Consider the following 24037-nt stretch of genomic DNA (forward strand, 5'->3'; position numbering starts at 1 on the left):
AGCCGTGTGGCATGGCCAAGAAAAGAAACAAGTGTTTGGTCTAAGGCTTATGTTAATCTATGAGGCTCACCCTCCTAGGCCAAAATCTGAATTCAAACCTGAGCCATCTGCTAAGCTCAACTCCTACAGACTCATTGGCTGACCTCGGGCCCCCCTTCCTGCACCCAGCTGCAGGTTCCCCACAAAACTGTCCAACAGAAACAGCCAGTAGGGCTGTTGTTAGGTGTTCCAGATGGCTGGGAGTGGGTATCCATGGTAGGATGCCCTCCGTGCCACCCTCCCCTCACAAAGACGACAGAGGCTGTGCAGGTAGGAAACTTATTTATTATTGGCCTTGATTCATCCATCATGTAGTGTCCAACGTGGATTACGTGTCCAGAGGATCCGCCTGGTACATGCTACCCCTGCCAGGGTGCAGCTGCCCCTCCAGTCCAGATGCCAGGACTTTGTCCATCACACCAGAGAAGCCACTGCACCATGAGTTCATGCTTGGGGCACCAAGGGACATGGCTGTCCTGGGATTGGACCCTCAGTCTTGCCCCTCATCTTGACCAGGGCTTCTGGGGAAGACTTGGCTGGAGCCTAGACAGTCTCTTTTTGGTTTCATGATCACTTAGAAAACAAAAGACAAACATTTCACAGTCTTTAAAAAACAGGAGTCTGAGGAGGGAAGCCGGGGTCCTCTGCCTGGGGGCCCCCACTGGAGGCTTGAGCATACGTGTCCCTGGAGGTCTGCAGACCCGGCCCTGTCCAGTCACTGGCCCGAGCCGTAGGGCCAGTTGAAGGTACTTCCCGACAGCAGCATGTCTCGGATCAGCGTCTCGATGGGTGTCTTGCCCACCAGGCGCATGAAGAACAGCTGGGAGATGAGGGAGGCGGGGACGGCACGCAGGGCAGGGAGCCGCAGCAGCAGGCGCCCAAAGCGCTGGGGCTGTGATGGGTACTGGGCCCGCACATACTCGGTGAGGGCCACCTGGGCCTTCTCCTGCAGGCTCTCCACATGCGCTGGGTCTGAGAGGCCACAGGCATCTGGGGGACAAGGGAAAGGTCAGAAGAGGAGGTGGCGGGAGGACACAGGACCCCAGGGCTGATGGGGGGGGGCACCACTCAGGGCTGTTGATACAGAAGGAGGGCACTCAGGAGGTGGGAGATGGGGGTCTAGGGCACAAATGGCAGTGTTGGTCCTCAAGAAATATTAAGGTGGCTTCATCCAAGGACGATGACACAGGGGTGCAGGCAGTGATGTCTCAAGGGTGGAGGGGCCCTGACTAAAGCATTTAGCAGGGAGACAAGTTCTAATCCAGCTCAAGGGGAAGAAGAGGCTGGGGAGGGGACTTGGGGAGGAAAGCAAAGCCTAGAGGGGGTATTCAGACACCCCAGAGGGACCTGCGATGTGAGTGAAGATGACAGCCCCATGAATGGGGGCAGAAAAAGTCTCCTGGGGAAATGAGGGGCAAAGCCATATTTATTGGATGCAAGCCACCTCCCGGAGTAGCCTGTGTCTGGTTCCCACATCCCTGGCCCCAAGGAGACACCTAGTGGGGCCTCCTTCCAGAGTGCAGAGCCAGCTGCGCCACCACTCCCTGGAATAAAACAGGGCTTTGGCTGCTGGACGGTTACCAAAGACACCGGTTACCAAAGACACGTAAGGAAGCGCACAGCTCCGCTCGGAGCCCCGCCCTTCGGTGGGAGGGGCTCCAAGCCACACCCCCTACCCTCTTCGGCTCAGCGAGGGGTGGCCCCTGGAGAAGGGTCAGGGGGCAGGTTGGGAGCCCTGGGTCAGAGGTCCAGGGGCCCAGGAATCTGGAAGTGGAGAGCCCAGGGGAACCCAGAACCAGGTGTCAGGGGACCCCTGCCTGGCAGCCCTCCGTAAGTGGTAACAAGAAGAGAACCCTGATTTGGCAGATGAGGGTCAGAGGGTTTGGGGAGGACAGAGATCAGGGAATGAGGGCCAGAACCAGGTGGGGGGACCTCTCCTCCCGTGTCCCCCGACCTGTCATTCTGCTGTTAGTGCCCACTGAGCACGATGAGTACCTTGATGAGGGGGTGAAGGATGGGGGGTCTCAGGGAGCCTGGGAATCAGGGAGAGAGGCTGTGGGGCCGTGAGTCACGGGTCCGGACAGGGATCGAAGTTCTTAGGGAGACCTGGGATCGGGGGTGGGGCCATCAGGGTGTCACACCGCCCGCATCACCTCCTCCACTGTCCCCCATTAACGCTCAAGGCGCTTTCAGGGACGCAAGTCTAGCTAGCTGTGGATCAGGGAGTGGAGGGCTAAGGGGGCCAGGGTCAGGATCTAGGTCGCACCCCTACCCCCTACCCCTCCCACGGCCTCAGAGCCCCCCATTCCAGGTCATCTCACCAGGCGTGAAGAGCGCGATGGCCTTGAGGCAGCCGTACTCCGCCGAGTCGACCTGCAGGCGGCCCAGCTTGTCCACCTGCTCCTGGAAGGCGCGCACCTGGTCCATGAAGGCCACGGCGCGCTCGGCGGCCATAGGTGCGGCGTGCAGGCCGGCGGCGGCCAGCAGCGGCGCCGTGTGCAGGGGCAGCGCCGCCTGCGCCGCGTTCAGCACGAAGAGCTCGCTCCAGCTGAGGCGCAGCAGCGCCACCTGGTCAGCCACCGGCAGCTCGGGGAAGAAGGGCGCGTGGCGCGCCCACTCCACGGTGCTGAAGAGCAGCCGCGCAGCCAGCTCGCACACGTTGTCGATGCCCAGCACCGCGCCCGCCGCGCCGCCCCCTGCGCCGAACGCGCCCGCTGCGCCCGCGCCGAAGCGCCCAGCCGCCGCAGGGTAGGGCTCGGCGCGCAGCAGCTGCGCGATCAGCTCCGACACCGGCTGCCCCGGGAAGAGGTCTCCGCCGGCCGCCGCCAGCGCAGAGCCCGGGGGGCTGCCCGAGGAGGCTGCCACGGCGCCAGGCAGCGAGTGCGGAATGCGGCCGCGCTGCACGGCTGCGAGGGGGAGATGGAGATGGGGGGGCGGGGAGGAGGGGAGATAGCCAGCCCCGCAGGAAATGGGGGAGGGACAGGAGAGGGAGGAGGGGAGAAGGGAGGGGTGGAATCAGGAGATGGGAGAGAGGGAGTGACGAAAATGGGATAGGAAGGGGATTGAGGAACACGGGAAACCAGAGAGCGGTGAGTGGGGTGTGAGGAAAAGGGAGTGGAGAGGGAAGGAAGGAGGGGGAAGGTGGGTACCCGGAGAGAGTGGGCCGGGGCCAAGTAGGGAGGAATAAAGGGAGGAGATAAGGTTATCAAAGGGTCACTCAGACCCCTCCCCTCCAAGCCCCCCAGCTCAGCCCTTCCCTGGACCCCCAATCCCCACCTCATGGGCACAAAGCTTGTTGGGACAACAGAGGCCAATGTCTTGCATGCCCCACCCTGCTCTGCCCTGTGTCCTCAGCCTGAGTCCATGTCCAGCCACCATCCAACTCCTACTTCCTTCAGAGAAGGGCCCTGACCCTGGGAGGGTGGGAACCTTCCCAGGTGGGAATGGGACCACTGGGTGAGGGCTAATTTAATTCGCACCTAGCCCCCTCTTACTGGACTGTGTGAGCACTCCTCCGCAGCCAGGGAGACTAAACCTGTCAATCATGTCCTCATCTGTCAATCATAGGGGTCCAAGACCTGAGAATGGGTCCAGGGAGCGATCACCTTCCTTCCTAGGACTTGGGGCACATGGCCAGCCTACCCCTAAAACAAGTGATCAGTATGGGCTGAGCACTTATCTCTCCTATGGAGGTGGGATATTTCCCTACCTCTCAGCCCCACCCTCCAGGTCATGGCCCCCTAGAGCAGGTCTCGTATCTCTGGGTCTCTGCAGTGACCTCAGTGCTAAGAGTGGAGTCCTGGCCAGTAGCAAGTGCTCAGTAAACATTTGATTCCATCAGTAGCCTTGCCTATGAGGGGGGAGGACCAATTGCTGGCCTTGGCCAGTGCCCCCAGTGATCGGGTTGGTGAGAAGAGGGAAGCTGAGGTGCAAAGAGGGGAGAGGTGGCTGCATGCCAGTCTGGCCTGTGCCACAGTGGGAGGGGCGGAGGGGCGGAGGGGCTGACTGGGCTGGGTGCCAGGCAGAGACTAATTAATGAGTTTTAATGAGGTGGAATGCCCTGTCTCACCACCTCCATGAACTTCTGGTCAACCCACCATGAAGCAGATGGGGAGGGGGACGCAAGTGGGAGCCAGGGGCTAGCAGAGCTGATCAGGGAAACAGGGGCTTGGATTCAAGCCTTGCTCCATGTGATTTCGAAGTCTCAGAATCATCTGTCAAATGGGTGTAGCCAAATGAGGCCCGAGAGTGAATCCCAAGTCAATCCCGGGCCCACTTGGTTCTAAACCCCACCCCCACCATTCTTCCATCATCCAGCCACGTTTCCACCTTAGGGCCTTTTGCACCTGCTGTTCCCGCTTCCTGAGAACCCCTTCCCCAGCTCTTCCTCTTCATTCAGCCAGGACTGTGGGTTCAAATCCCAAACACAGTTCTATTGCTCTCTGTGCTGTCTTCCCATTTATAAAAAATGCAGTTGATAATAAAAATGGTGATGATGATGAGATCAATCACTGAATTTACATGAGAATGTATCTAACTTGCTTAGAATAGCATTTGGCACTTAGTAAGAGCTAAATGGATAGTAACTCAAGCCAAGAAACATTTATTAAGCAACTTATGTGTTTCTGGGCTGGTCTAGGCACTGGGGATATGTCAAAAACCAAGACAGACAAAAGTCTCTGACCTTGAGGGGCAGAACATCCTGACAGAGGAGCAAGTAAATTATAAAGCAAGACAGATGGCGCGAAATAAAGAGGGGGTGGCGAAGGGTAATCAGGAGGGCTTCTCTGAGGAGGTGTTGTTTGAGCAACTCTTAAAGGAGGCAAGGGAGGAAGCCATGCAGGTGTCTGGGGCAAGCGTTCCAGGCAGAGGGAACAACCTGTGCAAAGGCCCTGAGATAGGGCTATGCTTGGGGCATGACCTGAGATTATTATTTCCACCCCGAGACTTTGGAGATCTGAAGCCCTGATATGATGTGTATCAGGAGTTTAGGTCAGATCAACAAGTGGAGGTAAAATCCAGGTTGGCGGCGGGGCGGAGAGACAGTCACCCCCACGCTTAAAATGACTAAAGGGAGTGACGAGACGGTCTTAAGAGAAAGAGTCTGAGCAGCTGTCCCAGCTTCTCCCAGAGGCCCAGCAGAGGAGAAACCATCTTTAGAGCAGGAGAGGCTCAGGTTAGATGCAGGGAAGAACTGCTGGCCTGGCTCATGAGAGTCCAGGCAGGGACATGAAGCCCAGCACAGGGGCCATCACTGAAATGGGCCAGATTTTGCTCCCAAGCCCAGACATCCATGTACAAGTCTCTGGGTTCCACTTGAATTCTAAGAGTGCTTGGTGGAGTTCTAGACCCAGCTACCCGGCATGTATCCACCCAAGTCCCCAGGGCAAGGACAAGAGGCTGGGCCTCCCTCTGGCTCCCAGTGCCCCGGGTCAGGCGGAAAGGTAAGCTGCCCTTTGCCTTAGTCAGGTGAGTTCCTGCCTTGGGCAAACACAAGGCAGGGGGTGGAGGGTGGAGGGTGGAGGGAAAGCAAATCAAATTTAAAAAAATACATCCTTGTTCAGAAAGCGGTAGCCTGGCTAGAGGGCAGTGGGGTCACCAGGGTATCAGGGCCAGGGAACCTGCCTCTGAGGCCAGGGGGGGCCTGAGGAGGAACTGGGGAGGGTGGGGGGAGAACAATTCTAAAATGGGCCGGAGTCAGGGAGTCCCTTGCATCCCAGTTCTGCAGCAGCCACCAGACAGCCACGGATAATTGGATTCCTCCAGCCCAGGGCCAAACCCAGGCCCACGGGATCTCAGGATCATTGGTGGTAACGAGGTTAGCAGGCACCAGACCCCGCCCTCCATAGCTCCCAGACCCCAAAAGGAGCAAAGGGCAGGCTGTTTGTTCATCCCCTGCCTGCACCACCCCAGCGGGTACTCACCCTCCTTCCTCATGCCCACCCGGAAACACTTCTTGAGGCGGCAGTACTGGCACTGGTTCCGGTGATGCTGGTCAATCTGGCAGTCACGGTTGGACCTGTGGGCATGCAGAGGTCACCAAGGGGGCTACCGTGACACCCACATCCTGCCCCTGGAGCCACCTTGTGAAACGCCTTTGAAGGCTGCCCCTGAGAACTACCAGCGCCGCCCCAACCTCGGCTGGGCAAGTGGCCCCAAAGTGGCACAGAGGCTAGGCCTGCAAAGAGGAAAGGACAATTCGGGTGAGTGCCACAGATGAAGAGCAGTCTGTGGCAAAGTAGATTAGCACACCAGGGTGGATATGTTGGAACTGGGTTTTTATTATTTTTTTTTTTTGCGTTATGCGGTCCTCTCACTGTTGTAGCCTCTTCCGTTGCAGAGCACAGGCTCCAGATGCGCAGGCTCAGCGGCCGTGGCTCACAGGCCCAGCTACTCCGCGGCATGCGGGATCCTCCCGGACTGGGGCACGAACCCGTGTCCGCCGCATCGGCAGGCGGACCCTCAACCACTGCGCCACCAGGGAAGCCCTGGAACTGGGTTTTGAAGGATGAACAGAAGTTCCCCACGGAAACAGAGGCAGTTCTAGGCAGAGTGGGCAACGAGGGCAAAAGGTTGGAAATGCCAAAATATGAAGGCCTAAACAGTTTCACTGTACTTGGTCACTGTCAGGCCAAGGGTCAGGTTCTTTGTCCCAAGGGCAATGTGAGAGCAGAGAAGGAACATGGTCAGGGAGCAAGGCTTTGTGAGTTGACTAAGAGACTAGGAGCCAGGCCAGTCCTCTACGGGGTCACAGGACTGTGGAGCCCCAGCATTACTGCCCTACACAAGGCCGCCACAAACGAACGATGAACGAACAAACGAATGAATGAGTGAATGAACAAATGAACTCCTGTACCCCTTTAAGGTCCCAAACCCCTTCTCTGGAAAGAACGTCCAATTCCTAACTGAGTCCAAGAAGCTTCCTCTGGGTGGCCCTTGGGGATTGTGGTTGCCTCTTCCAGGGATGGGACAGGTGGCCCCGCCCTGTGAGGCAATGAGGTCCCATCCAAGGTCAGTCCCTAGCAGTAAGGTTCAGGCCTTTGTTCTTCAAATGTCCCCAGCACCTTTTCCTCCTGGCCCTTGCCCCTGTGCTCCCTCCCTATCTCTCTCCACCCTGGGCTCAGGGCCTTTTGAGGCCCAGGCCTGGGGCAGACACCCTGGAGTCCCAGCTGGGCACCAAGAGGGTACTAGAGACAGTCACAAAGTAAAACAAACACTTAATGAAGTTAAAAGTCAAACACATCTCAACTGCAGACACCCAGCCCTGATCCTTGGGCTGTGACTTCTCCACTGAGCCTTGGTTTCCTCATCTGAAAATGGGAGGCCAGAGGCCAATTCTATATGAGATGCACTCATTCTGGAGAAACTGGGGGCGTGGGGAGAGGGCGGCAAGACCCAAGCCCCAGCTGCGAGTCCCAGTGGCAGATTTAGGAGAGCTGAGGCTCTGCAGGGCCTCTGTGTCCTGCAGCGCCAGCCTCTGAGCCCAGGCCTCTGTGTCCCACCAGCCTGAGCCCCCAGGAAGAGGCCTTACTAGGGCAAAGGGAGCTCAGGCAGAACCAGAACAAAGCCCAGCAGGCATGCAGTGGGAGGGTCCTGGGCAGCCGGGTGGAAACAGCCAGACCTGGGGCAGGCAGGCAGGCAGGAGCCTGGCTCAGGAGGGCCCTCAGACCTCAGGGGAGGCCCTGAGCCTTCTGCCTCAACTTCCCCAGTTGTAGAGTCAGGACAGATCTTCTGTCCCTCCAGATGAGGAAACAGTAAGTTCTACCCGTTATCCCACCTAAAGAGCACATGCTTTGCCGAACCCCACAGTCCAATTCAGCCTCCTCCCTGGGCTCTGGCTTCCAGTCCAATTTGATCATAGCCCTCTCTGGCTCACACACCCTTCATGGATCCCCACTGCCCTCAGTCCAGCATTTCAGACCCACTCACCTCTAACTTCTCCTATGCCTGGGTGGTCTCATCTTACATCACTGCTCCCCAAACCTGCCACTGAGCGTTTGCTGTAGCTACACTCTCTGCAAGAGTGCCCTTTGCTTCTATCTGCTAAACCCCTCATGTTTCAAGGCCCACCTCCGGTGGCCTTCCTCTCTGACCCTTAGGCAGAGCCCCTTGTTCCCTCCTGGGACCCCAGACCATCCTTCCCTCTGGCCCAACCCACACCCCACAGGCTGGGGACACCTGTGTCTCCCCCAAACTGGGAGAGGGCTGGGCTTGGAGCTAGGGTCTTTTCTAGGGGGCCGGCATCAAATCACCCAGGCCAGGCCCTGAGGGGACTTTGCTGAATCAATCTGAGGCTCAGAGAGAAGCAGTGACTTCACCAGGTCACACAGCAGAGAACTTCTGAAGAACCTGCTAGCCCCAAACCATGCCCCCTCTCCCCGACCTTGGTGCTCCCTTCTCCCACTCTCAGGGAGCCTCTGGGACCCCAAAACTACCTGAGCCCCTCCTCTGCCCTCCCTAAAGACCTGGCCAGAGAGCAGGCAGTTATTCCAGCAGCAAAAATGAGGCCAAAGTCTGGTGGCCCAGTTAGCACTGGAGGAGAGAGTTAAGCCAGCTCCCCCCCACACACAGCCACCCCAGACAGGCTGGACCTGGGGCCAAATTCCTACTTCAGGTGCCCGGGGCTCCGCCCAGTGGCCTTGCCAACAAGCCCTCCACCAGCAGCTCTCACTGGGGACACCCTGACCCAGACTCAGCTGCCCCTCTCTTCCCAACCCCACAGTTTCCCTTGCTAAGCCCCAAGTGGAGCAGGGTCTCTCCCTGGGTGACCCAGGGCAGGCACCAAGAGCGTTCTGGGCCTCAGTTTTGCCCATCTGGAAAATGGGACTCTCCAAACTGGCTCTACAGAGCCCCAGCACGTTCCTGGAGGATGCAGAGTAGGGGCTTGTCAATGGAGCAAAAGGAGGCTCACCAAAGAGTGGTGGGAAAGGGAGCCCTGGCCTGGACACTCAATGCCAGCGGCTTCTCCCCCCAGACCTAATGCCCCAGAACTAAGGAGAGAAGCTAGCACGGCCACACCCTGTCAGTGGGGACGCCAACCTAGGTCAGTCCAGGGCTTCTTCTTGGAAACATTCACGCCCACCCTGTCTCAGAGCGGACCAAAGTTTCAGGGATTTTCCAGGAGCCCAGCTCTGCACCAACTCCTGGCTGGGAGGTGGGGGGGTGGGGCGAGCAGCCAAGATACGGTCAAATCCCACCACCCACCCGGACCTCGAGCAAGAGTGTCCGGTGACCCAAAGCCCAGGGTGAGCCAGGGGTGGGGTGAGGGGTGGGGGGGCGGGGGTTCCCCCGGTGAGCAGCCTCAACCCCACAGCAGGGGCCCCCACTCGAAGAAGGCTGCCCTGTGCCACCCCAGTTTCACTCCCGCCGCAGCCTCGGTGGTCAGGGCGACTTTGGAAGTGATATTTGACCCCAAGGGCGCGCCGTATCGATCCGCGCGGCCGCAGACAATGGCCCCTGGACACTGTGAGCCCCACAGTCCAAGTTCCACGTTTGATTCCCGCGGGGTACCCCACGCGCCGAGATTCCCAAGAGAAGGGATGCCCTGGGGTCAGGGACCCACCCCTGACAGCACCACAACCCCTCCCCGCGCGGAGCTGACCCCTGTCCGGAGAAAAGGAAGGGAGGAAGGGGGAGCAAGTAACTAGGGCGGATGCCGCAAGGGACCACCTGAAAGGGGGAACTGCATCGATACAGCGCCGACAGTATACACAATCCCAGGAATGTAATGGAGAGGGGGAAAAGGATCTGTGCCCCTATCTCAGACGGGAAGTGGAGACCCAGGGAAGGTCAGCGCCAGGCCCAAGGTGACCGAGCAGGTCAGAGGCCCGGCCCACACCGGGGCCGGGTGCCCGGCGGCGGTGCGCTGATAGGGGGCTCACCGGCAGGTGTAGCTTAGGTTACGGCGGATGCTCCGCTTGAAGAAGCTCTTGCAGCCCTCGCAGGTGAAGACGCCGTAGTGCTTGCCGCTCGACTTGTCCCCGCACACCACGCAGTCCACCTGCAGCCCCGGCCGCTCCTCGTCGCCTGGCTCAGCGTCGCTGGCAGCGCCGGGGGGTGAGGCCGAGTCTTCCTCCGCCGCGCGCGGGTAGCCGCCCGCCTTATCCACGCCGTTCGTGTCGCCGCCGCCGCCGCCGGGGCCGCCCCAGCCGCCGGTCACCATGGCCATAGCCCCGGGGCAGCGGGGCCGGGGCGCCCCCTCCGCGCTCTTCCCTCGGGGCACCCCTCTCGACACAGGGGACCCTACCCGGCGTGCATCCGGCCCCGGCGCGCGGGGGGCACCCGGCTGCACCCCCCAAAAAAGTTTTGCAGCAACTTCCTGCGGCCGGTCCGCGCGCCCGGGAGGAACTGGTCGGGCCGGTTCCAGGCCAACTTTCCCACGCGAGCGCGGGGCCAGGCCCGGGGCCGGGGGGGCGCGCTAGAGGTGCTGGCCGGGGGCCCCGGGGACTCGCGCCCCGCCGCCCTGGGGCCCCGGCGGGGGAGCTCGGGCCATGGCCCGGCCCAGGCTGCGCAGGGAGAGCCCTCTGGCCTGGCCGCCGCTCGGCCGAGGGCTGCGGCCAACTTAGCGGGCTGCCATCCGAGTGCGGGAGGCCGGGGGGAAAGTTTGGCCGCAAGTTGCTCGGCCGCCCGCGGCGGGGGGAGGGGCGGCGGGCGCGCGCCGGGGCCGGTCACCGCGCCCCCTGAGTCCCCCAGGCACCCCGGTAGCCGCTCAGGGCCTGCAGGGCCGCGGGCAGGCGCTTCCCGAGCTGCCGCCCCCGCTGCGGCCGCGCCCGCCCGGCCTGGGCCTGTGCCTGGGCCCGAGCCTCGCTCTCGCCGCCGCCGACCCCGCGCGCCGGCCTCGCGCTGCGGCCGGTTTGACACACAACGTTCCATTCGCGGGGCGGGCGGGGGGTGGGGGCGGGGGCAGGGGCGCGCGCCGCGGGCTGGGGGCGGGCGCTCGTTGCCCCGGCGACGGCCGCCCTTATAAGGACATGGGTGGCCGTGCGCGGCGCCCGGCGCCCAGGCCGGCGGGAGGGGCGAGGGCGGAGCGCGGGGCCGCACGGCCAAAACCTCCTCCCTCTCCTTCCCTCTCCCACTCCACTCCCACCCCCGCCCTCGCCCAGCTCCAGCCTTAACCCCCGCCGGGCCGCGGCGGGAGCCTGGGCCAGTGCTGCCCTCTGCCCTTCCGCAGCCTCGCCAAGATGTCTCTCTAAGGCCCTCCCCTCCACCTCCGGCCTTGGACGTTGTGTAGCTCAGCCGCCCTCGAGGCGCCCCTCGGCACCACCCCCCTGCATTCCCGGCAGAAGCAATAATGGGGGGCCGGTTGCACCCGGGGGGCACGCCCCTGCGCAATACACACACACACACACACACACACACACACACCCTGGGGCATTTCTTTGCACAGTTGCATGATGGATTGTGTTTGCTTCCTCTTCCAGAAAGTCTCCGCGTCCGACCCCCACCCCACCCTTTCTCTGCTTGGGCTAACACCTGGTGCTCGGAATCTCCGGGGGGAAGGGATGTTGTGGTCTGCGGCCGGCGGGGGCGCGAGGTCGGGGGCGAGGGTGGGGTGGGGGGTGGCCTCCGCCAGAATTTCAGGCCTCTGTGGGCAGGGCGCCCACCCGCCCAGCGAGGCTGGAGGCGACAGGAATTCCCACCACCCCTGCGGGGCCTGCCCCTTTCCCCTTTAATTTCCTTTTCTTTCTGTGCTTCAGAGAAAGGGCTTGGCCGGGGGCCGGCTGGACTACAGATGTCTCTTTCAGGCTCCCCAGAGCCTCCCAGTTGCCGTTCTGACACACACACACACACACACACCCCACCCACCCACCCAAGACCACGGGCTGGGGCAGCCAGCATATATTGCATATATTAAGCACTCTTTGTATGCCACCCCAGCCGCCCTGGGCAAAGAAGCCTGGGTCTCTGTTTCTGGGCCTGTTAACATTTAACCAGCTGGAAAAGCCCTTCCTGCAGTGACCTTTCACCTTGGAGTCCTGCAGGTCCAGGCACCCGGCCTTATCTCCTGCCCTGTCCTAGGCTGAGCTGGACACCCGGGCACGTGGCAGGGCCTCTGAGGCTGTGGGCAGGAGAGCAGTGCCCTCTGCCCCCACCAGCTCCTACACCCTCGTCTCTCAGGAAGCGTCCTTGGGAAAAGCCATTCCCCTCTCCAGATGACGTCTGAGGGGGCACCCTCCGTGACTAGGGCAGGAGATGCTTGGAGATCATGCAGCACTTAAGACGATACCAAGGTTCTGGACAAGCCAGGAAACAGATGCCCAGCCCTGGGCCTCTGGGCCTTCTGGGGAGGGTCTGGCTGGGTGTGAAGTGGGGGAGGTTTTAACAAGTACAGAAAGCAAGAAGGACTAGGGTTAGACACGAGCAAGGACTTTCTATGGGTCTGACTAGAGTGGAGTTCTCTGCCCTGTAAGCCGCTCTAGGGGAGGGGGGCCTGGATGGTTAGAGAGGACCCTTTGGTTCTGGGGGTGCCGGGGAACGTGGGGGTGCTGGCTGGGTTTTGAGGTGAGGACGGGAGTCCTAGGTCCCTGGTCTGGACTTCCTAGGATCCTTGATGGGGTGGGGGGAGACATGGAGGTGGGTGTCTCAGAGAAGAGATGAGAGAGGGAGACTTGTAAGGGAAAGAAGGCTCAAGGAAAGGAGTCAGAGGCGGGCTGGAGAAGGGAGGAGGCAAGGAACTGCGGTTTGAGGGCCACAAGTCTGGAGGAAGGGGGCTCCGAAGTGGCGGTCTGGGGACCGGTTGGAGACTGCGAGAAGGTCTGCAGCAGATCCCGGGACCTCGGATTGGTCCAACCCTTCGGCGGCCGCCCCGCCCCCTCCCAGTAGCTCCACCGCCCCCACACCCCGGGCCCTCCGGGGGAGGGTCGAAGTCCTGCCCCGCCCCCCTGACCCCTGCCCGCGGCCCCGCGGTGACATTTGACCTTGCAGCGGCCGCGGACCGGGGACAAAGAGGCCTGGGCCCATCTGCCGCGGGGGCATCCGTGGGAACCGCAAGACCCGGCTCCGGGCGGCCTGGGAACCTGCCCCCGCCCCCCAATGGCGACCTCAGCTCCTGCCTCCACCTCCAGCGCGAACTCCTTCCCCACCCTCCAACAGGTGACCTTGTCTCCTCTCGGGTCCCCCCCTCCACGGGCAACCTGGTGGGACTCGGGGCTAAGGTCACTTAGACTCTTAGGGAGGGAGAGGAACAAGAGGGGGGTAAAGTCGGCTCCTCTCTTCGGCCACTGGAGACCTTGACTGCCTGAGTTTGCCTGCTTTCTTCAAAGCCCGCCTCGGTCCAGAGAGAGTGCGCGGGGTTCGAAGGTCACCAGCCCCAGCGCTTGCCCGAGGAGTCTGTGGATCCGGAGGACCAGGTTGAGTCCTGGCGGCTTACTAGCGCCGACCTCAGGCCAGCCTTGCCCTCCCAGGGAGAGCCGGTAACGCCGCGCACACACCTGCACAGGTGCTGCCTGGAACCTCGCGCCCCGCCCCCGTCCCCCCCCCACCGGGCTGAGAATGAAAATCTTTCTAATCCCCGTCTTGAGTTTCAGCTACCGCCCAGGACGGGACAGCTGGCGACTAATCCGGAGCGGCAGGGTTGAGCCCAGCCCCCCCTTTCCCAACTCTGCCAGACCCGGGTGGAAGGGCAAGGGGTGTGGCCTACGCAAATAACATGCTAATCAGTTACCTGCTATTAATCTGACACTAACACCTCCCACAGTTCCCATCTCTGGCAGGTGAAAGACTCAACTTCTCAGCCTGGCCAAGGGCCATCCAGGCCCTGGAGGGCAGTGTGCCTCTTTGCCCACCATTAGCACCTCTCTGAGTTCCTCATCAACAGCTGTACAAACCCCCTGAATGACTGCTTGCAGCTTTTCTTCCCTTTGCTTTGCTCACCACCCAGAGGCCCTTTACCTTAGCTCCACATTCTTTGAATGCAAATTCCAAAGCCACCTCTGATTCCTCCTCCCTCCACTTTCACTCAGGGAGCAATGCTCTTCCAGCTAATGTTCCACACCCTGAACTGTTCAGGCTTCAGTCTTCCTTCTGGGTTATGGGTATCTTCCTCTTGGGAACATCTGCCAGGCCAAACCCAGCATTTCCTTGGGAAGGAGGTGCGCAGGGGAAGGTGTGCCCTGCCCCAGTGGACTCCCTGGGCTTCTGGAGACAGATAAGGGTTGGAATTTCAGCTCTGGCTATGTAACCTCACTGAACCCTGAATCCCCCCAGCCAGCCCTGGGGATCCTGTCCCCACAGCCCAAGCTGCTTCTGGCATGACCCTGCTGACATGTCTCTTCACATGCCACATGGGGTCAGGCCAAAGATACCAAGTTTATCTCAAATGCCTGGCCACTATCAAGCCCCAGACACCCAGGTATCAGCCCCCATCACACCAAACACGCCTCAACATGCAAAGTCATGCCACATGACATAACATCACTCCAGAACAGTTTATGACATGACCTGCCATAATTATCTGGCACGTCCAGACACAACCAGAGCAGGGCTTATAGAAAGGTCCCCCCTGGCCGGGGAGGCAGGCAGGGCGGTCTGGGCCTCCCCAGGGCCCTTGCGGTAGCTTCCAGCACTGCCAGCTCCTCTGCCTGTCGGGCTTCCATTAGTGCCACCTGCTGCTCCAGCTTCCGCCGTTGCTCTTCCTGCTTCCGGTGGGCACCACGGAAGGCCATGACCAGGGCACTGGAGGGAGTAGGAGGATGAGCCAGGAAACAGCCCCCCATTCCACCCAAGACAGGGGCTGTGTACTCCCAGCTCCAGACGGGAGCTCTTTTTTTTTTTTTTGCGGTATGTGGGCCTCTCACTGTTGTGGCCTCTCCCGTTGCGGAGCACAGGCTCCGGACGCACAGGCTCAGCGGCCATGCCTCACGGGCCCAGCCACTCCGCGGCACGTGGGATCTTCCTGGACCGGGGCACGAACCCATGTCCCCTGCATCAGCAGGCGGACTCTCAACCACTGCGCCACCAGGGAAGCCCCAGTCGGGAGCTCTTTGAGATTGGGTCTTCCTGGGGTCCCAGAATCACTCAGCAGGGGCTGACACACATCAGGCACCAGAGGAGGTGTGGAATGGATTGAAGCTGCCACCCACCTTACAGGGGGGAAGCTGAGACCCAGGGAGAGCCAGGGATGCTTCTGAGGTCACACAGGGGGACCCACCTGTGAGCTTTGCATAAATCACTGTTCAGCTCAGTACTCTGAGCACGTCTGGCTCGCCCCTTTTGAGCCACCTCTTCCAGCTCCTCCCGCAAGGACTGCAGCTGCTCCCGCAGGCCCAGAGCCCTGATACAGGGGTGGAGAGAGAGGGGCTCACAGCCATAGCCAATCTTGTCTTCCTTCCCTCCTCCCACCCACCTGCCCAAGATGTTTCCATGTGAACACAACTGTGTGCAGGTGTATACCCAGCCCTGCACGGTATGCAACACCCCCACGGGCTCTCACATATTTCCCCTACCCAGGCCACATATCCCCCAGCACAGGACCCAGGCACACACCGGGTGAGTGATGCTGACAGTTCCTGGGCTACCTCTTCTGGGTTCTGCACTTTGCTCACTTGGCCTCCATCAACAGCCCTGCTGCCACCAGGGAGAGCCGGAGGGCCCTGTGGGACGCAGCAGGGAGGGTAGTGACACTGGCCTAGGCTGAGTGTGTGCTCAGCCCAGTTGGACATCGAAGTTGCCCAGATTGTGGTGGCTACAGCCCCTGCTCTCACAGAGCCCCCACTCTGGTGAGATACCCCAATAAGGGTACAGTACCCAATAAGAGTACCCCAATAAGGTACAGGGAAATAAATACTATCTCATTTTCAGGCAGTCCACGAGGACTTCTGGAGGAGGTGGTGTCTGAGCTCAGACCTGTAGGAGTTTGAGGACTTAATTAGAAAAAGAGGGAAGTGACTAGTGTTCCTGGCAGGGGCACAGCACTTACAAAGCCTTGGAGGTAGGAGAGATGATTCAAAGGAGGGTTCCAGAAGCTGCTAAGGCTTTAAGCAGAGGACAGACATGATTAGACAGTAAGGGGCAAAAAGGAAAGCCTCAGGAAGGAAGCTGGAGGGGGAAAATGAATCAGCCTGGGGGGTGGGAAGGAGGAGGCACAGGTGTGACTGGAAGGCATTAAATCCCTTGGGGCTTATTGGGCTAAATACCCTCAAAGAAAGAAACGTGCAGCTTAAACATTCAACTCCTTTTTTGTGTGTGTAGAAATGGAAACTGAGGCTCAAAGGGGGCTATGATTAACCAGGACCACATAGCCAGTAATATACTGCTATCCCTACCAGGTCCAGGCAGGGCCACTCACCTGGGACCACTCCTCTTCATCTCCACTGCTCCCGCCTCCACTGCTGTCTCCACCACTGCTGTTGGCCCCACCAGTCCAGAGCTTTGCACGCTCCCAGCGCAGCTGCTCCAGCAGGAGCACGTGGGCTGGGCCCTGGGCTCGGAGGGCAGCCTCCCGCAGCTCCAGAGCCCGCTTCTCCCGCCGCACCAGCTGTAGCCGAAGCATCAGGTCTGCTAGGGTCTCCTAAGAGACCAAGGAGAGGGTAGAGGGTTTGCACCTCTAGGGTCAATTGTTGGGAAAACTGAGGCTCTAGGAGGCGCCCACTGAGAGCAGGTCAGGCAAGAACCCCAACCCTCGATCCTGATCTTGCAAGATGGGAAATATCATCCATAAAAACTACAGCTGTAGAAATGACAGTTCAGAGAGAGCAAGTATATTAGACAAGGTCAAGTAGCAGTTCAGTGGAAGTGTCTGAGTTTCTCCAAATTCAGAACCTCAGCTTTCATGCCAGGTTATAACCCCCAGGTTATGCCCCCTGCCCCTATCTCTTTTCCATAGGAGGGGCATCTTGGAAAGCCAGATTGGGAGTCTTGTGAGAAACTGAATTCCAGAGGATGAATTCCTAATCATCCCTCAAAATCCCAGCTCCAACTCTCCTCCCTCCAGGAAGCTTGTCCCCAGCCCAGCAAAACTCTCCCTTGTTACTTGGTCCCTGAATCACATCTCTCTCAGACTCAGCAAAGGGTTTGGTCCCACCAGGAAAGACTGACACAGTGGCCACAGCCCATGTGTACCCGTGTGGCCACCAGGTCCTCCTGGATCTGCATCTTCTCCAGCCGGGGCAGGGCTGGGCCAGGCTGGGTCCCCAGAATGGCCTGCACCATGGCTTCTGCACGGGGCACAGCAGACATGGGTGCCAAGGTGGGACCAGGCTCTGGGGGAATCTTCACCAGAGCACGGCATTCCTGAAGACGCTTGACGTAGCCCTGGAGCTGTATAGCCACCTCCTGTGGTGTCGGCCTATCCACACTGCTGCCCTCAGGGCTACAGGAAACAGAAAAGGGGCCTATGTCAACACTGCTGGGCATGGTTGTGCTAACTTTGTGCCAACGCTGGTGGGCTTCATCAGCTTCCATCTTACTGACCATGATGGGTCCTTCCTATGCCATCTATGCTGGGCATGGTCAAACCAACATGGTGGGTACCATAATGCAAACCCCAATGGGCAACATCAGCCATCAGTGATGAATGATGGATGAACACCATCATGCCGATGGGCACAGTCGCTTTATGTTATCATGGTGGATGCCATCACACCAACCCAATGGGGACCATCACTCAACTTGCCAACCCTGTAAGGCAGCATCATGCCAATGCCAGTGGGTACCAACATCAAGCCAACCCCATTAAGCTCCATCATGCCATTTCTAATCAGTGGGCACCATCATCCATCTTCATGCCACCTCTGGTGGGTCCTATACCAACCCCAATGGCTGTCACTGCTGTGCCAACTTTGTTGTGTAGGAACCAGCCAACTCCAGCAGGCCTCATGCCAACCATAGGAGCCATACCAACCCCCAACATGTGGCCAGTTCTGGGAGCCCCATTTTCTCCAATCAGAGCCCCACTCATTGGCCCACCCAGTCCCCAGGGTTCCCAGGCGTACCTTGGACGTGGATCCTGAAGTATCCCTCCATCCATGGCAGCCTCCTCTTGCACCAGAAGCCTCTGAGCTTCCTTCTCAGCCACCTCCAAGTCATCCATGAAGGCTCCTTCTCCTGCTCCTGAGTCTGCCTTCCGAAGAGTGAGCAAGGCCCCATATGCCTCCTCACAGTGTTCACTGTGGGACACCAGTTCTGAGCGCTCCAGGACACCCATCTTGCTGTGTAGGTGACATCCTCACTTGCTCCTGGACCCCTCACTACTCCTCCCACCCCCACCCCTGGGAGTTTGTAAACTCCTTCAGCACTCTTGGACTAAAATTGCCTTAAGTTAACTTCTGTGGTGAGAGAAAGTACTTTCCTGCAAGGGCTCTGTCTCTCTCTGGGGATTGGGGCTATCCTCTGAGGACACCCATTTCCCTCCCAGTCAGTGATATCATGGGCAGGGTGCACTGACCTATACTGCAAGGCTAGACGCAATGCAGTGGCCTCAGCCTCCCGCTGGCCCAGCCGCATGCTGAGGCCCTCACACCAGCCCTTGTACTCCTGGAGCACAGCTGACAGCAGACGGTTGAAGCATTTGAGCTTCTCAATGTTCCTGCCTCCAGAGGTGGGGAAGAGGCAAAGTGAGAGGCCTTGAAGGGCAGTTAGAACCCAGTTGATTTCCACCCTTCCCCACCCCACCCCAAATCCAGCTCCAGACTCCTGGCTTTATAACCCAGCTGGGAGGCACCAGTGCCCTTATGAGCTCAGCATTTGTGTCTCTTACCCCTGGAGATGCTCCATCTGGGCTTCCATGATGTGCATCTCGGGGGCAAGGAGCTGGGTGGGGAGAGACCCAAGCATCTGGGTGCTGGAATCACTCTGGAGGTGCCGGAGCAGGGGGTGAGCCAGGGAGAAGGGATCCTGCCAGAAGGAGGTGACTTGATTCATCCAGATTGTCACTGAGAGCCCAGCATCACGGGTTTAGGTCTTTTCCAACCCCAGAAGTTACTGGATCACATGACCAGGATTTGAGTCTCATGGCCCTGAATCCTAAGGATCTTAAGAGCATGCATGATTTTCAGCTTCCCACACTCACCTGAGTGCCCCAGGTCTCCCCATCAGCCCCAGAGCTGCTGGAACCACTACCCGAGCCGCCTGCTTGGTCACAGGAGGGAGGTGGGAAGGGCTTCAGCCTCAGCAGGGAATCCTGCAGCTCCTGGACCTGTGGGGGAATGGGGGATGTCAGGCCTGGGTGCTCAAACCACCCACCATCCTTCCCTAAAACCTGTTCCTGGAGCAGTGGCAAGAGCCCCAGGTGGAAGGTAGGACCCCCAGACACTCATCCTGCCAAACCCCTCCCTGTATAACCTTGCACAAGTCACTCAGCCACTCAAGACTTCTCTTTCCTTAGACATACAGATGGCCGACAGGTACATGAAAAGACGCTCAACATCACTGATCCTTAGGGAAATGCAAATCAAAACCACAATGAGATACCACCTTACATCAGTTAAAATGGCAAGCATCAAAAAGACAAGAGATAATAAGTGTTGGCGAGGATGTGGAGAAAAGGGAACCCTCATGCACCATTGGTGAGAATGTAAATAGGTGCAGCCGCTATGGAAAAAAAAGCATGGCATTTCCTCAAAAGAGTAAAAATAGAATGACCACATGATCCAGCAATTCCACTTCTGGGTATTTATCCAAAAGAAACCAAAACACTAACTCGAAAAGACATCTGTACCCTCATGTTCATTGCAGCATTATTTACAAGAGCCAAGACATGGAAGCAACCTAAGTGTCCGCTGATGGATGAGATGGATAAGATGTGGTATATACATTTATACAATGAAATATTATTCATCTGTAAAAAAAGAAACCTTGCCATTTGTGACAACATAGAAGGACCTTGAAGGCACTATGCTAAGTGAAATAAATCAGCCAGATAAAGACAAATACTGTATGACCTCATTTACATGTGGAGTCTAAAGTAAAACAAGGAATTCCCTGGCAGTCCAGTGGTTAGGACTCAGTGCTTTTACTGCGGTCACCCGGGGTTCAATCTCTGATCGGGGGACTGAGATCCTGCAAGCAGTGCGGCCCAGCATATATCAATCAATTGACCAATCAATCAATCAAAATTTTTAAAAATTGAACTCACAGATACAGAGAACAGGTTGGTGGTTGCCAGAGGCGGGGGTTAAAGGGTGGGTAAATTTAAAAAAAAAAAGACTTCTCTTTCCCAGCTGGTAAATGTGCTCCACTCTGTAGGGAAATGAGCCCCACTCCTCGTGCTGGGCTCCCGCAGCCCCAAGTCTCACCTCCTGTGTCCCTCCTACCCTGACATCCCCTGGGCTCTGGACTTGGACACAGAACTGTCCCTTTAATGGCCCCGTGTGGGTGGCTCATGGCATTTTGAGCTGATCAAGGCCCAAACAGCTCTGGTCTCCCTCTCACCAAACCTGCCCCTCCCGCAGGCTCCCTATGTCTCACTTCCAGTCTCCTAGGCTCCCAACCCAGGGCTCATCCTCAACCCCTCTCCAGCTTTCACACCCCACCTGCCAGCTCCACCTTCAGCATCACCCAGAATCTGCTCACTTCTCACCACCTCCACAGCTTCCATCCCTTACATGTCTGGACCAGTGCCTCCTTCTGGATCTCCAAGATTCCAGCCTCTCCCTCCACTAGCTGTTCCTCCCACAGTGACGAGAGGGCGCCTGTGAATGCCTGCATCAGGTCTCCACCCTTGCTGCCTCGGAACCCTCTGTGGCTCCCACCTCACTCAGAGCAAAAGCTCAAATCCTCCCTGCAGCCCGCAAGGCACTCCAGGATCTGCTCCCACCACCTCCGTAACCTTGTCTCCTCCTGCTCAGCCCCACACTGGCCTCCTCACTGTTCGTTGAACACAGTAATCACACTCCAACCTCAGGGCCTTTGCATATGCCGTTCCCTTTGCCTGGAATGCTCTTCCCCAGCTCCTTGCATGGTTCCTCCCTTGCCCCCCTGTGGTCTTTATTCAAGTGTCGCTGCCTCCTCACTGGGCCTCTCTGATCACCTTAACTAAGGTTGCAAGGGACCTTTGTCTCTTTGGGGTTCAGCAGCCAAGCCTCCACAAAAGCTTTACAAATGAACAAATGATTGAATGTGTCCTACAACACGCCTGCCGCCTCCCTCCCACCAGGGAGCCCTGGGAGGCAGCCCTGCCCCACTCACCTCTCTCTGCAGCATCTCCTTCTCAGCCTGGAAGGCCTTCAGGGAGTTCTGTGTGCGGATCAGCTCGTCCTCACGGCTGCCCAGGGCCAAACGCAGCCAGGCGTTCCTTTCAGTCAATCGGGCTGCATCCCGCTGGCAGCTCCCAGCCTGCTCCTGCTCCAAGCAGGGCTTTGGTCCCCCCTCGCTTCTGTCCTTTGCCTCCAACGGCCCAGGACGTCTTGGGGGCTGGTGGCGCCAGGCAGCAGCAGTGGCTTCCAGAGAGCTCAGAGCTTGCTGGAGAGTCTGAAACACGTCAGGGGCTCTGAATCCAGAGGGGACATTCTCCCTGTCCCATGGGGCTGCCTCTGGGGCCTGCTGGGCTTCCTGGGCAGGCTCATAGGGCCCCTCGGGGGCTGGAGCAGGTCCCCTGCTAGAGTCCCCATCAACTTCTTTGTCAGTCCTGTGAAGAGGTGAGACATGGAAAGTTCTGGAAATGGGGTCATCTGGGGTAGCTAACACAAAGAAGCTTTGTAACAAAGCTGGGACTGCATCACACAGGGCCTTGAAAGTCAGACTGGGGGCAATGGGAGCCATGGCATGTGTGTGAGTAGGGGAGGGACATAAACAAATCTATGGGTGGGAATGATGTGTTAGGCCTGTAGTGGGGGACACAGACCAAGTGGGCCTTACCTGCTCTCCAGGCCCTGACCTTTGGCCTCCGCCTCAGGGCCCAGCGGCTCTGGCTTGCAGCTATCCTGAGATGGCACAGGGCCCGGCTCGGAGCTCCCACTGGCTGCCTCAGCCTCTTCTGAACTCTCTGCCACAGGGTCCAGCTCACCCTGCAAATGATCCCCAAAGCTGAGCTCTGAGCCAGGCAGGTCTAGGTCCTGGGGTCTCGCAGAGTTGGGTGTGGCAGGGAGGGGGGACACTTACGGGCAGAGCGTGCCTCCCTCGCCGGCTTCGGGGCCGTGTGGCCCTGGCACTCATTGTTATCCAGAAATCAGGGTCCTCTGAATCCTCCTCCTTCCTCACCCCCTAAAAGCACAACCTGATCTCAGCTCAAAGCAAATGATAGCCTCAATTTCCTGTCCCGTTATATAGGCATTGATTTCACTTCTCCGAAAGGATCTTGAGTTATCAATGTTGATTTGGCACATTTGAATGCCTCCCTTGATGGTCAGCTCACAACCTCTCAAATTTGCCCTCACCTCTTCTTTCTTTTCGGCCTCCTTTATTTTTCACTACCTCTTTGCTCCCCTCCCTCCCCTATCTGGGCTTGGGACGAGGACTTCAACAGTCCTCTCTCCTCCCCAGCGCTCTCCTGAACCAGAGATTCCAATCCTGGGGTTTGGTCCCCTCAGCCCACTCTAATTCCCTGTTCTTCTGGGGGCACCTTGGTCAGAAAACCAAGTCCCTGGGCACTCTTGGGGTCACTCTGGCCACTGCCTACTCAGGCTTGGCCTGGCCAAGGCCAGCCTGGGAGGGGCCAGGAAACAGGAAGCCCACTCCCCGGCCATGTGACTTGTTATTGTGCAGTTTCCTCTTCAAGGACAGCGGCTTCCTCCAGCCCCAGCAGGAGGACATATGTCCAGCTCCCACGATGTTAGTCCCTCCTCGCCTCTGCTTCCAAGCCCATGGCTCCTCCATCTCTGACCCTTGGATTTTATTTCTCGGAAGCTAGAATGCTCCCCTGGGCTGATGCTCTCCATCTGGCTCCCCTGTGAATTTCTTTCCTCTGCCTATCCCTTCAGCATCAGGGTCAGAGTTCTCATTCCACTTCAAGTCACAGACAGACCTGGGACTGGTACCCCTGAGCAAGTGATGGTCCCCTCTGAGCCTCAATTTCTATATCTTCCTACAGTGTCATGGGAATTTGTTGTTTTTTTTCAAAACAAACAACTTGTATTGAAGTACAGTTGATTTACAATGTTGTATTAGTTTAAGGTGTAAAGCAAAGTGATTTTATTCTTTTCATTCTTTTTTATTCTTTTTCAGGTTCTTTCCATTATAGGTTATTGCAGGATATTGAATATAGTTCCCTGTGCCATACATACATCCTTGTTTTTTTTAATCTATTTTATATATAGTAGTATGTACCTATTAATCCCAAACTCCTAATTTATCCCTCTCTCCTCCCTTCCCCTTTGGTAACCATGTTTGTTTTCTTTTCTTTTTTTGTCCCCCCTCCTTTGTTTTTTGGCCATGCCACGCAGCTTGTGGGATCTTAGTTCCCCGACCAGGGATTGAAGCCAGGCCCCCCTCGGCGGTGAGGGTGCAGAGTTCTAACCACTGGACCGCCAGGGAATTCCCAGTAACCATAAGTTTGTTTTTTTTATGTCTGTGAGTCTATTTCTGTTTTGTAAATAAGTTCATTTGTATCATTTTTTTTAGATTCTACATATAGGTGATATCATATGATATTTGTCTTTGTCTACTCACTTCACTTAGTATGATAATCTCTAGGTCCATCTATGTTGCTGCAAATAGCATTATTCATTCTTTTTTATGGCTCAGTAATATTCCATATTGTGCGTGTGCGTGTGTGTGTGTGTGTGTGTGTATACCTATATTCCAGTGTTATAGAAATTTTAACAAGCAATTTGCACATGGCCAGGCACCACCAGGAACTAAATCATAAGGCACCCTCCTTGTTCCCTACTACCTTTCTGACCATCCCATCTCTGCTTCCTCTGCCAGCTACTGTTTCTTCTCCATAAATGCTGGGTTCCTCAGAGCCCAGATGGTCCCTACATCCTGCTCATTTTTCCTGAATCCACCTCTAAAGGGCCTCCTCCTCATCTCCATCCATAGTCACAGTCCAAGCCTCTCCTCCCCAACCTGGATACCAGCCCAGCTCCCTCCCTGGGCTCCCCAGCCATCCCTCCACTCCCTTCCC

The 24037-nt window shown here is 58.0% G+C and overlaps 2 protein-coding genes across 3 annotated transcripts; both read right to left on the reverse strand.

Annotated features, from left to right (window-relative positions):
• Window positions 1-304: 304 nt before the first annotated feature.
• NR2F6 (nuclear receptor subfamily 2 group F member 6) lies at window positions 305-10866 on the reverse strand. The gene is made up of 4 exons (XM_081232060.1): window positions 9921-10866; window positions 5964-6058; window positions 2361-2945; window positions 305-1029 (listed from the first exon to the last, which is right to left on the reverse strand). Exons 1-4 carry the CDS (start codon window positions 10205-10207, stop codon window positions 755-757), a joined length of 1242 nt encoding a protein of 413 aa, XP_081088186.1. The 5' UTR covers window positions 10208-10866; the 3' UTR covers window positions 305-754.
• Window positions 10867-14446: 3580 nt separating this feature from the next.
• Window positions 14447-22574, reverse strand: USHBP1 (USH1 protein network component harmonin binding protein 1). Of its 2 annotated transcripts, none has more exons than XM_081232946.1 (12): window positions 22075-22574; window positions 21832-21980; window positions 21163-21601; window positions 19046-19171; window positions 18734-18870; window positions 18422-18562; window positions 17970-18143; window positions 17254-17347; window positions 16325-16546; window positions 15523-15629; window positions 15188-15310; window positions 14447-14712 (listed from the first exon to the last, which is right to left on the reverse strand). In XM_081232946.1, the coding sequence occupies exons 1-12, from the start codon at window positions 22126-22128 to the stop codon at window positions 14523-14525; spliced, it is 1956 nt and encodes a 651-aa protein (XP_081089072.1). In that variant the 5' UTR covers window positions 22129-22574; the 3' UTR covers window positions 14447-14522. The 2 variants fall into 2 exon arrangements, with proteins under 2 accessions (XP_081089072.1, XP_081089071.1); XM_081232945.1 differs by having other exon boundaries at window positions 17098-17347.
• Window positions 22575-24037: the final 1463 nt, after the last annotated feature.

This window comes from Mesoplodon bidens (genome assembly GCF_964165515.1).
Source record: "Mesoplodon bidens genome assembly, chromosome: 4".
Classification (NCBI taxonomy): domain Eukaryota; kingdom Metazoa; phylum Chordata; class Mammalia; order Artiodactyla; family Ziphiidae; genus Mesoplodon; species Mesoplodon bidens.